General features: G+C 37.0%; 2 protein-coding genes across 6 annotated transcripts; both read right to left on the minus strand.

The window, feature by feature from the left end:
* Window positions 1-502: 502 nt before the first annotated feature.
* Window positions 503-3,161, minus strand: LOC109186848 (cell number regulator 6-like). 2 transcript variants are annotated; one of them, XM_019337017.1, is made up of 5 exons: window positions 2,944-3,161; window positions 2,733-2,843; window positions 1,943-2,057; window positions 1,243-1,514; window positions 503-1,050 (listed from the first exon to the last, which is right to left on the minus strand). In XM_019337017.1, exons 2-5 carry the CDS (start codon window positions 2,841-2,843, stop codon window positions 823-825), a joined length of 726 nt encoding a protein of 241 aa, XP_019192562.1. In that variant the 5' UTR covers window positions 2,944-3,161; the 3' UTR covers window positions 503-822. The 2 variants fall into 2 exon arrangements, with proteins under 2 accessions (XP_019192562.1, XP_019192561.1); XM_019337016.1 differs by having other exon boundaries at window positions 2,733-2,848; window positions 2,944-3,159.
* An 8,714-nt stretch (window positions 3,162-11,875) lies between these two features.
* LOC109186194 (peroxisomal membrane protein 11B) lies at window positions 11,876-12,895 on the minus strand. 4 transcript variants are annotated; one of them, XM_019336125.1, is made up of 2 exons: window positions 12,023-12,895; window positions 11,876-11,982 (listed from the first exon to the last, which is right to left on the minus strand). In XM_019336125.1, the coding sequence occupies exon 1, from the start codon at window positions 12,703-12,705 to the stop codon at window positions 12,025-12,027; it is 681 nt and encodes a 226-aa protein (XP_019191670.1). In that variant the 5' UTR covers window positions 12,706-12,895; the 3' UTR covers window positions 11,876-11,982; window positions 12,023-12,024. The 4 variants fall into 4 exon arrangements, with proteins under 4 accessions (XP_019191670.1, XP_019191671.1, XP_019191669.1 ...); XM_019336126.1 differs by having other exon boundaries at window positions 11,876-11,974; window positions 12,021-12,895; XM_019336124.1 differs by having other exon boundaries at window positions 11,876-11,986; window positions 12,021-12,895.
* Between the last annotated feature and the right edge of the window lie 484 nt (window positions 12,896-13,379).

Consider the following 13,379-nt stretch of genomic DNA (forward strand, 5'->3'; position numbering starts at 1 on the left):
AATTGTAAAATGAATTTACAATTAACATATTATGTGTTTTTTTTTTTTTTTTTGAAGACAACATATTATGTATTTTTAGTTAATAAACTACGTATCTATAAATAAATTGAAGGCATATAATTTGTTGACCATAAACACATAATATATTAACTACACATTATGTGCCTTTAATATATTTACAAGCACTTAATACATAATATATTAACTTCAACACATCTGAATATCATTTTGGATCAAAATTTGTAATTCAAGATGAACCCTAATTTATTGTATAATTTGCCATGTTCATTCCATAAGGACTCAATGCTCATATCATGGATTATAGTCCACGTAACAACATATACCCCTGATATTGCAGATTCATTTTGATTAATAATACACTGAAATAAACATATATCAAGGTTTACCTTGCATGGTAAATATTGGGGTGCATGTTATAATTAGTCATTGAGACTAATAAAAAATAAAAAAACAAATAAAAAAAGTTGAGCAGTTAAGGTAAAAGAAAACCTGAGCTCTGAAGCTCAACTAATCAAAGAAGGCAAGTATATATGCAACTATAGGTTTAAACAGTTGAAGCAGTTTCCGGTTTGCATGAGATTAAAAACAATTTTTGAAACTCTACTGCAAAAAGTTTTTTTTTTTTTTTTTTTTTTTTTTTTAGTTGTGTATTGAACTATACTTTCTCCAATCTCCAGTAACAGCAAACAGTTCCCCATCTATATACCACCAAAAGAGCAAATCATCTCCACCATCAATCTTTCAGAGCATATTTGAATTTTTCAATTGAGTACTTCCTGAGACTCTTGAGAGTAGGAAGCTTCACAAAGCTTGCATCTCGAGGTTCGTCTGCCCAGGGGCATTTGTGGAAGACGGAAGAGATTCCTGGTTGTCACCAGAAGCAGTCATCTCTTGGACAGGTGGAGGATTGACAATCGTCATTGGCATAACAACGTTATCTGATAGACGGCCCTTCATCTCTCTATGCTCCTGGCACAAGGCACACCAGTGCATGCAGCAATGCGCCATGCAGGGGTCACAAGGGGAATTCTGCATCAAGATTCAATAGGGAATGTATGAGTTCAGGATAAAATATTGCATTTCCTGGTTGCTAATAAGTCATAATACATCTTATATTTGACAAAATAACATGCAAGTGAAACTGTATATGGAGCATAACATATGGAGATTAATGTAGTTTTGATAGAGGATAACATTTAAAACAAAGAGAGAAAATATCACCTTGAGATGATACTTCTTCTGCAGCGATTGGCGAAAGATACCAGTGTATATTCCACACATCCACCAACCAAAGAACAAGCCTTCGCAGATAAGGAATGATGTCCTAGGATCAATTACAATGCCATTTAATGCTGCCGTTGCTATTGCAAGAGCGATACCTCCCTCGACAAAAATGGCGTGGCACAGGCATGGTTGTGTCCAAGGAGTATCTTCTCTCAATTGCTCAATGTTACGCCCAAACAGGACACATGGGCAAAAAAGTCCTGTCCAACCTGTGAAAGCAATAAAACAACTTTGCAAAGGCTGCAGCAGACTAGTTGAATACATGGGACAAATACTAGAGAGACTATAGTTACTTCCAGAGCAGGCATTAGCTGTACCATGATTGACAAAATAGGGAATTAAAAGTTCCAGAAAATAAGTCTTTTTGATCTTCAGTCACAATATACTGTGATCACGGTAGCAAGTAGTTGACTATATGAGTAGAAGCAAGAAAATACTGTTACTGATTTGTTCAACTTATGCACAAGAAGAGGTCGAAGTGATGGAAACTGATAAAATACCTTGAAGCTATAAGCTTTACCTACATAGCTTGCATATACTCATATATCAGGAAATTACAAGCCATAAAAAGTTTTGCATAGTATATGAATGCAAACTAATTTGAGCTTCATAGCATAATCTGCAGAAGAGAACTTACAGCTATCCCTATCTTCAGTACATCCAAAGATCCCAGTCGTCCAAGGTTCATCAGCAGGAGGCTCAAAACTTTCAGGCAAAGGCTGCCCACATTCATTGCACTTGCGAACAGCTAACTGCAAAATGAATCACAGATGAGGAATGGATTTCGAAAGCATATGGCCAAAAATGTGGTCTGCAGAGACATTTGATGTAACCCTTTGGATTACTCTGTATTTACTCCAGATAACACCAGGAATGCTTATCCAAGAGTTTATATGAAAATAGTAAAACACAGAAACAAAATCTGGTCTTTTTTTTTAATCAACATTAACCTTTAACTCTCCTCTTATAGAATTTACATCATTCTTCAGAATTCAGAATTAAGGACTTGAGAGTCACACCTGACAAACATATTCACAAATTCATCCACTCAAAACCTCAGGCATCTCATCTATTGAAAATAATCCCCACTCCAGTCACCACTGGCAAAACATGAACCTATCTACCCTAGGGTTCTCAGAAAGAAGCAAACTTCATGCACAGTAAGTCAGTAACAGATAGCAAACATTGCTCCATAAGGACAATCATTATTAAGAAATTGCAGAGTTCCACCGCAGGTTTAGGTTAGAACACACTATAGAACGCAAATCGAACCTAAATATCCATTATTAAACTCCCAATAGGTACAGTGAGAGCCATACGTTCTTCCGTTACGCGAGAAAATTATACTAGACCGCCATTTCAAGTACATTTGGTCTATACGAAGGATCTACACAGATCAACATAGCGAGCGAGTGATAGAGACAAACCTGAGGGACATCAATGGGCAGATTGAGCTCACCGGGCTTAATGTCCTCCTCAAGCGGCGCCTGATCTTTCGTCAACTTCACATACCTCGATTGAACTCCACCTTCCGCCATCTGATCTACATAATTCAACCAAAAACAACAAGCATAAACTCAAAATTTTGCGTCAGTGAAAGCAATTCACTCGAAAATCAGGCTTGCCAGTAGTTCGTACCTTGAATACAGTACTCCGAGTGGCCGTTACCAGAGCAGCAAGGACTGAGTCAACTCGGACAAAGACTTGTAGCTATGTATGAGAAATGAGATCGAGAGATAAATGCTCCGATTTGGGGTTTGTCTGCTTTATATAGTCCGGCGTCGCTAACAACGACGAATTCGCAGTTGAGTCGGTTTTGGTTCAATGTTGTTTAGCGCTTGGTCGACAGTCGTAACCGGTACATTTGACCTTAATTGTCAACTAATGAACTTCTGCCACGACTGTAAGTGTCTTGTAGTCAATAGTCATGAGTTTTGCCCGAACCCGGCAACTACGGTCTAATGGTCTATACAAGTCTTTGCGGGGAATGGATCGATGTTGGAGACGGTCCAACCGGATTTAAATTTGAGCCTACAAAGGATGAGTGGCTTCTCTTTTAAGGGTGAATAACATGTTAATGTTGTGGGAGATTATGCCCGTTGGCCATTTAGCTCCTAACCGGTAACCGGTGAATACAGTTGCAAGTGGCACAAAATAAGAAAAGTAGAAGAAAAGTAGAGACAAGATAAGAGACAAGGAAGTTTTATTAATCTTGCATCCAAAACTCCATCTATACAAGAAGGTATTAGCACATATATATAATGTACAATTGTAACGGAAACCATAAGTGTGGTCATAATCCTCCGACCGTTACAAGTGTTATAAACACTATAATAATGTCCACTTAATATTATTTACAACACTCCCCCTTGGACATTATTTGGCCACGACCTTGCCTCGTTAAAACCTTGCTAGAAAAACCCGGTGGGAAAACCTAGACAAGAAAAGAGTACAATAAAAAAATATATATTCATGCCTCATTAAAAACTTCACTAGGAAAACCACATGGGAAAAACCTAGTTGAAGAAAAGAGTACATGATATATGTAAAAACATATATTGTATTTGGTCGCCTCATTAAAAACCTTAACTTAAGAAAACCCTGTGGGAAAAACTTAGTTAAGGGAAAAAGAGTACAACCATAAGCCTTCAGGGCGCAAACCGCATAATCTTCAGGATTTTTGGGTTTGTCTATTTAAGCAATTATTTTGCAACTTTTCCTCATTGTCATTACTATATCATACTCATGCCTCGTTAAAAACCACACTAGAAAACCCAATGGGAGAAAACTAGTGAGGAAAAGAGTACATGATATTTATGTATTTATTCGTTGCAAATAGTGCGCAATTGTTAGTCTTTTATGACTTAATCTTCAGGATTTTACGTTCAATGTTCAATCTTCCGGATTGATTCGAGTAAATGTACTTCCAGTCTCCCCCTGAAGATAACAATCTTCAAGTTCTACATATATTTCAAATTTTGAAGAGATGGATTGGACAACTCTTCTAGATTGTCACTTAGAGTAGTGTACAATAATCTTATGGCTCTTCTAGAGCTAATATAACATTTGTGCAACACAAGTGTTATTGTCCTCATTTTGAACATTTAGGGAAATTCATTGTATAACCAGTTTGGACTTGGCATTGCGGGGATCAAACAAAACAGCCAGTACCCAAGTAGCCTATTAAAACCGTATCATGGTTTCTTACATAAATGTCATGTCTTCGTATCTCGAAGATACCGGAGGATATGTTAATCATTATTCAAGTACTTCATTTGTAGGGGGAGCACTAGATTTTGCTAGTAATTTCATCGCAAATATGTTGCGATTATGGAACTTCTGGTTCTATAATGGTGCTCCAACGATAATGAAGTAAGGGACTTCGAGTCCAACAAGGTTCCTTATCTGCTTCAGGAGATTATTAGGCAACCTTTAGTTTGATAAAACATGACACTTATATGCATATAGACATGTGAAAAAACATTTTTAGATGTAGGCTGACTGGTGTATATATAAAAAAACTTCAAAGAAAAACTCGATCTTCAAGTCGAGATAATACTTATATCTTTCACAAGCTTTTTATTTCAAAAGTCTCAGTCTTTAAACATGAACTGACACTATCAAGCTCTTTATATATTTCATTGATGTTTACACCATCAATCTTGACTGAGATAATAAATAATAAATAAGTTCATTATCAACCCTTTATCGAGCACACAATGGTACATATTATTCCTTCAATGAGGATATTAACTCCATTCGCAACCCTTTAAAGAGTAGATAATGACACATAATAATACTTAAAAATGAGAATTATGAATCCATCAGGGATTTCTCAAGATAAATTTAACTGCATATCTAAATTTATTATTCTGCCAATTGTATTATGTAGCGGCACTTAATGCCATTTACCGTGGGAGAGTATATTTGATTAAAATCAATTAAGGGTCTCTGCGTGAACCCATAGGCTACAAACTCGCTGCATATCATATCACCTTGTTATTCTTACTTCTTTTTCATGCACACACCCATTTGTAACCTTCAGGGTTAACGCCTAATGGTGTATTGTTATAAAGAGAATTTATTCATATTAGCGAGTCGAGCTATGCCTTAATTGCTCCTTTATATATTAAATAGTCATGGCACTTCTGGTGCCTAACTCTGGATCCAGATTATCATATAACGAGCAATTTGTGATGGCAATTGTGTTGTCGACAACTATAACCTTTTTGTAAAACTCCCATATCTGTAAAAGTAATGGCAATTTCTAAAACAACCAAATTCTAAACATTTCCCAAAGATATTTTGATCTGGTCGTTCCGCGTCCCTAGTATTACATTTGTTTGGTGCACCTATAAGTCTTACCAGGGTTTTTCGTCATCTGGACGAACGTCTGCAGGACATAATTATTCAAGCTATTTCAAGAGTGACAATGTTTCTTTACTAGATCTAGTATTACGATCCATATTTCTTTCACCGATAGATCTCCTACACTTCTGGTGTCAAGGAGTATCGATAGATATGTTTGGTCCAAGGATATAGGACCTAGTCACTTCTTTTATGATCATTATGATCAATAGGTATGTTTTTGGCAGATTATTTGCTAAAATCGCAAATAGATTATCTTTTGAACTTCCAGTTCAATCTAACTAGTACATGGATTTAAATAGTGAAGATGTTTTTATTCTTGGCATTCCAAAAAGCTACGGAGTAGTATATTATCTCCCCCTAATGCCGAGAAACAATCTTCATTAGGAATGCAGTCAACGTACCCAATTATATGTATTGATCCTCTATCATGGGCTTTCGGTATTTAATCAATAGACGGAGGTTTCTTTGATAGCCCTTTTAGAGGTACGTTGTGGTGGTGATATAAAATAGACTGCGCAAATAAAATAACGCAGATAGGGAAATGTTACTTTTGAAACCACGTACTAGGTGAAAAAGGGGGTATAGCAATCCTTGAGGGATTGATTTGTGATCTGCAGTATGTTAGACTTAGTAAAAAAAACTTGACTCATAGTAACGTCAAGCAATCCTTCGGGGATTGATGGGATAGGTTGACCATTTTTGGTCAAGAATTCATTGTCACGATTCATCCTAAAAGGTTCATCCTAAAAGAATGGGGATGACTTAGAGAATTAAAATCCTTAATCTACCTTCTGGGCAAATAAATATACAAAATAATGAGGGCTATAAATTTAAATATCATATGCCCAAATCTCATGTCAAAGAGTTTCTATAGCAGAAACTAGCATTGTAAACAAGTCATAGCCTTTAACTATTATCACATGCAAGCTAAGGTTTAGCAATGATAGGTGCAACCTAACCATATTGAGAATTCATGATATTGCCTCACTTATAAGTTGTGTGATGAATTTCAATAGCTATGGCCTATAGCAAATCATAAATTGCCAACAAGATAAATAACAAAATCTCTTATGTGAACATAATCAAGAGATTATATGCTAAATGTTGTCAATTAAAGATAAGCACATGCAACATGTGATATAATTGTCCCTTATGTCTTGGACACCAAACTCTCAATTGAGTCATGCACATCCATTAAATAAAGAGTATTATGTTTGGTACACACAAGGCATGACATGACAAGAGATATTGTTTCTTAATTCATAAATTAGAAAAAAGAGAGAAGTACCGTTCGCCGAAGAATAATGAGCACATGTTCGCTGCCGGGCCCATTCATTCCTATTTCGGGGAGTCAAAAATAGAACTTTTCCAAGCAAGTTCTCATTTTATTTCATAGTTTCATATTAGCATGAAAACATCACAAAATAGCAAGATATACAAGCTGAAAACGGCAGAAAATTTTCAGAATTTTGACCTGGATTGCAGAATTTTCTTGGGGAAAACGGTAGCACATTTTGACACAAAATTTGGCAGATATGTAGTTCAGTAAGTCTAGAACGTACATAAAAATTTTCATGTCAATCCAAGGTGTGGAAGTATTTTTCTGAAATTTTTTACAAGATTGCTTCAGGCAGAAAAATAATTGGCAGCACACTGCCAAAACTTTACAATTTTTTCTGGAATAACCAAAGCATATTTTTAACAAAATATTTTCACAGACATCAAATATCACGAGTCTAGGTTCTCCAGAAAAAAATTTATGCCAAAAGGAGTTCAACAAGTATTTTTCACGAATTTAATTTTCAAACTGCGCCGGTCAGAATTTTTAGGCAGTGATTACTATGTTAAAAAAAATCACAACTTGTTTGCTTCAGGCAAACCAACATGATGTGAGTCAATGTTGACTTTTGGAGAGTATAGTAGCATAACATTAGAAATAGAAGTTGCAAACTTCATTCATGAGTCATTAGTCACCTTAAAGATCAATCCACATTCAGGGTCTTCCAGACCTTATTAAAAAATAGCCCAATGACCAAACACTTAGCATAATTTTGTCATGTACTACTACTGGAGTACAATGTGACAATCATAACTGACGGGCAAGATAACGAGTGACAGATAAATTAGTGCTTTTGGTTTACCTTCTGGGCAAAACCATATTAAAAAAAATTAGGTATTATCATTTCGTTTAAATACTTAGATTTGAGATCTATTTCAATGCCAAAGACTCATGGAAAATAATTTGTATAACAAATTAGCACCATCAATTAACTTTTAAAACAATACAAAGCCAATTTTACATTGGGGAAACCGCACTAGTACTGTTATTTTTAATTTGTGCCATGACTTGTTGCCTTCTGGGCAATGCTATGTTTAGAATTTTGATCAAGACGATCCTTCAGGGACAATCATATCATATAATAAGTGCTTCATTTCTAGGCAAAAAAAATTACATTAAGATTTAAGAAAAATCTTATAAACATTAAGAGCATTAACACTAGGGCCAACACCTAGCAACACAACATGCCAACCACTAACAGGTTCATTGAAAGCACATGCACTGCCACGAATTGGAACATGGGGCTAGACCAAAGTATTTAAATTATTAAAGTATTAATTGTGACATAAGAGTCACGAGACGCTATGGCCGAACTGGCAGCTTGACGTGCACCATTATTAGTCACGCAAGTAGGTGTGACCCTAGTCCCCAATACCAACACTAAGTGATTCATTAGCAGTGATATTCACATTAACCAGGAACAATAGCACTGTCACTAAACAAAGCAAGTACTGGCAGTGTGGTTTGATGAGTGTGGTTACATCATATGCTAGAAATAATCAAATTGGATAATTTAAATCAATAATACTATGCACTTAATTCGATTATATGCATAATAATAATCTTGAATTAAAAGTATGAATATGAGAATAAATCTAAATATTCATTCTCAACCAACATGGATATCAAAATCCAAGAATAATGATGATAAGGTTACGATACATGAAATTCTCAATTGAAAAAAAATATTACTTAATAGTAATAATGTTATATAAACATTTTTTGTGTATCGTAACTGAAAATCATAATATCATCATTATTACCACATAAAATTTGAATAAGCAATTTCAATAGGAATTCTAAAATATGATTCCCATATCATAATCAAGATTATTATGGCAAATCAAAACAAATGCAATATCTAATTGCCACAAAACAATGCCTTTTCCAAAACCATGATACAAAATCACATTTCTTAGCATTTAATTGAAGGTCAAATTTTTTTTGTTTTCAATGTGAGAATAGTCATTGAAACAATTTGGTTGCACAAGGCACATCATTGCTAGCTATATGAACTCAATATTAAAGGTAATATAAGGAAGATCACTACAAGATGACAATCATCTTTAAAAACCATCTATGATAAGGAAGATCACTAGCAAATCCATTCTCATATTATGGATTTTGTTTGTACTCCAATCCAAGGTTTTCCCAAAAAAAATTTTTAATACGAAACATATACATATACGCAATATGTAAAAGAAATACCGAAAAAATATATTTTTGAGAAAATCGTAAAGCATATGAGATAATATAAATACCATTTTTTTGTGGTATCTATACAACTATGATTAATACGGGAAAGAAAAATGTATATCATGCATTCATACCATACGAATTGTCTAAAAAGCATATAATTCAAGAAATATATCCACTGATCATAAAAATGATAGTATATGCTTTAAACGAGTATAACGTGCATTAGAATAACATAAAATTACCGTTCACCAAGTTTGAGCGTGCTGATAACGTGTTGTGGGAGATTATGCCCGTTGGCCATTTAGCTCCTAACCGGTAACCGGTGAATACAGTTGCAAGTGGCACAAAATAAGAAAAGTAGAAGAAAAGTAGAGACAAGATAAGAGACAAGGAAGTTTTATTAATCTTGCATCCAAAACTCCATCTATACAAGAAGGTATTAGCACATATATATAATGTACAATTGTAACGGAAACCATAAGTGTGGTCATAATCCTCCGACCGTTACAAGTGTTATAAACACTATAATAATGTCCACTTAATATTATTTACAACAGTTAATTCTTATTTACTAGACTTGGCCCTCATCATCAAATGCCCCAATCTAATAATCAAAAAGCAGTTGAATTGTTATGATTTATCACTCTACAAGAATGAGTGGCTTCGTCTTTTGAGAGTGAATAATATATATATATTTTTTATTATAAAGAAAAAAGATACTCATACAATCTACGTCTACACTGAAGTTCAAAACCTAGACCTCTCACATAAGGGAGCAATCCGATATCAGTGGACCACAAGCCACTTGGTAGAGTGAATAATATGTTAATTCTTATTTACTAGACTTGGCCCACAACACCAAACGACCCAATCTAATCACCAAAATGTGTCAAGCGTGTGTATAAAATGTCATTTATTGTGTCCCACCGGAATGTGCGGTCATAGCAACAAGTGATATGTCACATTGAAACCATAAACTTAGTGTTACCTATATGCCTCTTAGAATTTCAAAAAAATTATAGTCCGTATAAACAGAAGTTTCAAACATTGAATTCGATTTTAGTTATTTGATATTATATGTTTTAAGGGAAAATTGCACTTTTGGTCCTCAATTGTTGCTCGATTTGCAATGTGGTTCTTTACTGTGCAATTTCATTAATTAGATCCCTCAAAACTTTAAATCGTAGTCAATTTGATCCTTCGGTCAGATTTCTCTCAAACTAGAGTTAAATCCATGGACAAAAGGGTAATTTTGCAATAGTATTCTTTACCCCAGCAGCAAGAAGAGCTCACCTTACTCCCACAATGTGTGGAATCCGCCGCCGCCGCCAACTTACGCACAATTTCATTTCAGCCCTAGTGTTAGTGACATCACTGGGCTCGCAGTGGGCTCATTCCAGCACCCCTGACGAAATGCAATTGACCCTAATCCCATGTTTGCAGCCCTCCCATTACCCCGTCACACTAGGCGTGCACAGGATGGTCCCGGGAGCGGTGCAGGATCATCACGCGAGCTGCTTGCTTGACGCCGACCACCACACCACAGACGTTGACCGACATCACGCGGTCGAACGCCGCCATGTCCAGGTCGACGATGCTGGCTGGATTCCGGCACACAATGCCCGCGTTGTTGTACATGATGCATGTCGATTTTGCTGTGCTTGGACGCCGTGAAATACACGGCAAAAATGGCGTGGGCGGAAGCGGTCGCCGTCGACAATTTACCCCCAAATTCATTTCAGCCCTAGCTTTCATCTGCGATTTGGTAACCTTAGGTTCTGAATTTGGGGGTAAATGGTGTGGGAGGAGAATGGGGGTAACAAAGTTGAGGGTTTCCCGATTGGAAATTCAGAGGCAATGAGAGAATAGAAGAGGAGGGTTTCCCATTCAGGTTTCTTGGGACGTCCACAGCTGGCTATTTGACGAGGAGGAGGATGGGTACGCTCTGTTCACTTTCAAATTTGAGAAGCAGAGCGTCGGAGAAGACGAAGGCGGCGGCGACTTCTACGACAAGATGGTCAACGGGTGCGGATTTGGGTTCGAAACGATGCTGATGAAGAAGGGGTTGTTGAGGATCTCGCTCCATCTCCGACGGACTTGTTTTCTCTATTGACGCCAGCCTCGCCAACGGAGACATCGCGCCGGATTCGCCAGCTACGGCGGAGGACTCGCCGCACATAGAAGAAGGCCCGGTGAGGTGCTGCACCATGTTCATGAAGTCACTAACGGTGGTGTGGATGACTTTGGGAGACACACAAATTGAGGAGAAATGGGTAAAGAAGATTATTGCAAAATTACCCTTTTGTCAATGGATTTAACCCTGGTTTGAGAGAAATCTGACCGGAGGACTAAATTGACTACGATTTAATGATTTGAGGGACCCAATTGAATGGAATTGACAATGATGAACCACATTGCATATTGGATAACAATTGAGGGACTAAACGTGCGATTTTTCCATGTTTTAATTTACAAATAGTTATACTTCAATCACATACAAATTTAAGTTAATAATATAAATAGATCATACATAGTCCCCGATTATTTGACATCATTAAATATTTACCTAGAATATATATGTAAAGAATCTACAAATGGTGCAATATAATGCATATTCGCCGGCGCGCATTCAAATGAATTCATCAAGACATCCCCATGCAATCAACAAGAAAAAACTCTAAACGCAGAAAACTAAAACAGAAATTGATTACATTATATGACATCCGGGTATAAGTTTTTGATGTAATTAAGGAAATATATATATATATATATATATATATATATATATATATATATATATATATAAATGTTCATGAGGGCCAATTCCTATACCAACCAGCCCATGCAGAAACCAAACCACTGATGCCTAGCGTGACGGTATGGCAGCAGAAGGGGTTTGGTTCAATATCAGCCAATGCTATAATAAGGTCGGCGATATTAGCCGCCACCGCCATCAATCTCATCACTCTATCCGCTCTAATCTTCTTGATTTGTTCTTCGTTTTCATCCTCCTCTGCAACTTTTGAATGGCGCAGTTTTCTCTCCGCTTGTATCCCGCGCGATATGAGAATGAAATCGGAGATGACGAAGAAGACGTACCCGACGGACTCCCCGAATGCCGACACGAAGCTCATCCGGCGAGCCAGCTTGGGGTCCACAACTCCGATGCGGGACAGCCAGAGAATATGGTCGAAGAAGAAGTAGACCATCTCGCCGGAGTTGGCGAGAAGGGCTAGCAGGCGGAAGGCGGGGGTGGGGCCGGGGCTGCGGCGGAGGGCGTTGAAGCCGGTGAGGAAGCGGCCGGAACGGAAGGCCTTCCGGCTGAGCCCGGAGGCGACCTCCCACAGCTTCGCCCGGTGAGCCAATTCCGGGTGCGATTTCTCTATCCGCCAGTTGACCAGCTTGGAGACGTATTGGAAGGTTTTTACTAGCTTGTCAATGCCGTCTCTCTTCGCCAGGAAGATGACGAGCTTGTCTACTGTGTCATTCATGGCTACTGGCTATTATTGGCTACCTAGCTAGCTAGCTTATTGAAGAAGAAGAAGAAGAAGAAGAAGATTGCAAGAAGCTGGATGAGTCTAAGAGCCATGCAGTTCTATCATCTGTGTAGAAAATTAATGACAGCCACAAAATTATATTCCCAGGATAAATCCATATAAATGTTTGGACACCATTCTTTTGCCTTCTAACCACCTCCATCTCGCCATCCATAGTATTTTTATTATTTTTTTTCTTGACCAGGAAAATCCACATTTTTATTTAGTATTAATGCAATATATATAATATTTGTTTATAACTACTTTCTAAACCTACTGAAGTATAAAAAGATACCGCTCCACTAGGACAAACAATGATCTTCATTTAAGAAAGTCACCTTGTACCACCGAACCACAAAGTCATTGGTAACATGCAACTAGCTTAATCAAGAGTATATTAGTAGCCAAGACTTTGTAAATGACACTATAATTGGACTCCTATATTAAGTTGTGAGTTGGAGTCTCAAACATTTAGTTAGAATAAAAGTTATGACAAGGATCATGTTTGGGTATGGCTCCACTCGACGGGTAAATCCAGTACCGACTTACACACTACCGTATGATTGGGAATCAACAATGGAGTATAAAATACAAAAAGAAAGAAGAGTACACTTCGTTTCATCATCAAT

This window comes from Ipomoea nil, unplaced genomic scaffold (assembly GCF_001879475.1).
Source record: "Ipomoea nil cultivar Tokyo-kokei standard unplaced genomic scaffold, Asagao_1.1 scaffold1407, whole genome shotgun sequence".
NCBI lineage: Eukaryota > Viridiplantae > Streptophyta > Magnoliopsida > Solanales > Convolvulaceae > Ipomoea > Ipomoea nil.

Bases quoted from the DNA above. Each gene is read 5' to 3' on its own strand.
- LOC109186848 (XM_019337017.1), bottom strand. From the start codon at position 2,843: ATGGCGGAAGGTGGAGTTCAATCGAGGTATGTGAAGTTGACGAAAGAT. The intron at 2,058-2,732 runs GTTTGTCTCTAT...TTCATTTTGCAG, and splicing joins TGCCCATTGATGTCCCTCAG to TTAGCTGTTCGCAAGTGCAA. The intron at 1,051-1,242 runs GTGATATTTTCT...ATCTTGATGCAG, and splicing joins AGAAGAAGTATCATCTCAAG to AATTCCCCTTGTGACCCCTG.
- LOC109186194 (XM_019336125.1), bottom strand. From the start codon at position 12,705: ATGAATGACACAGTAGACAAGCTCGTCATCTTCCTGGCGAAGAGAGAC.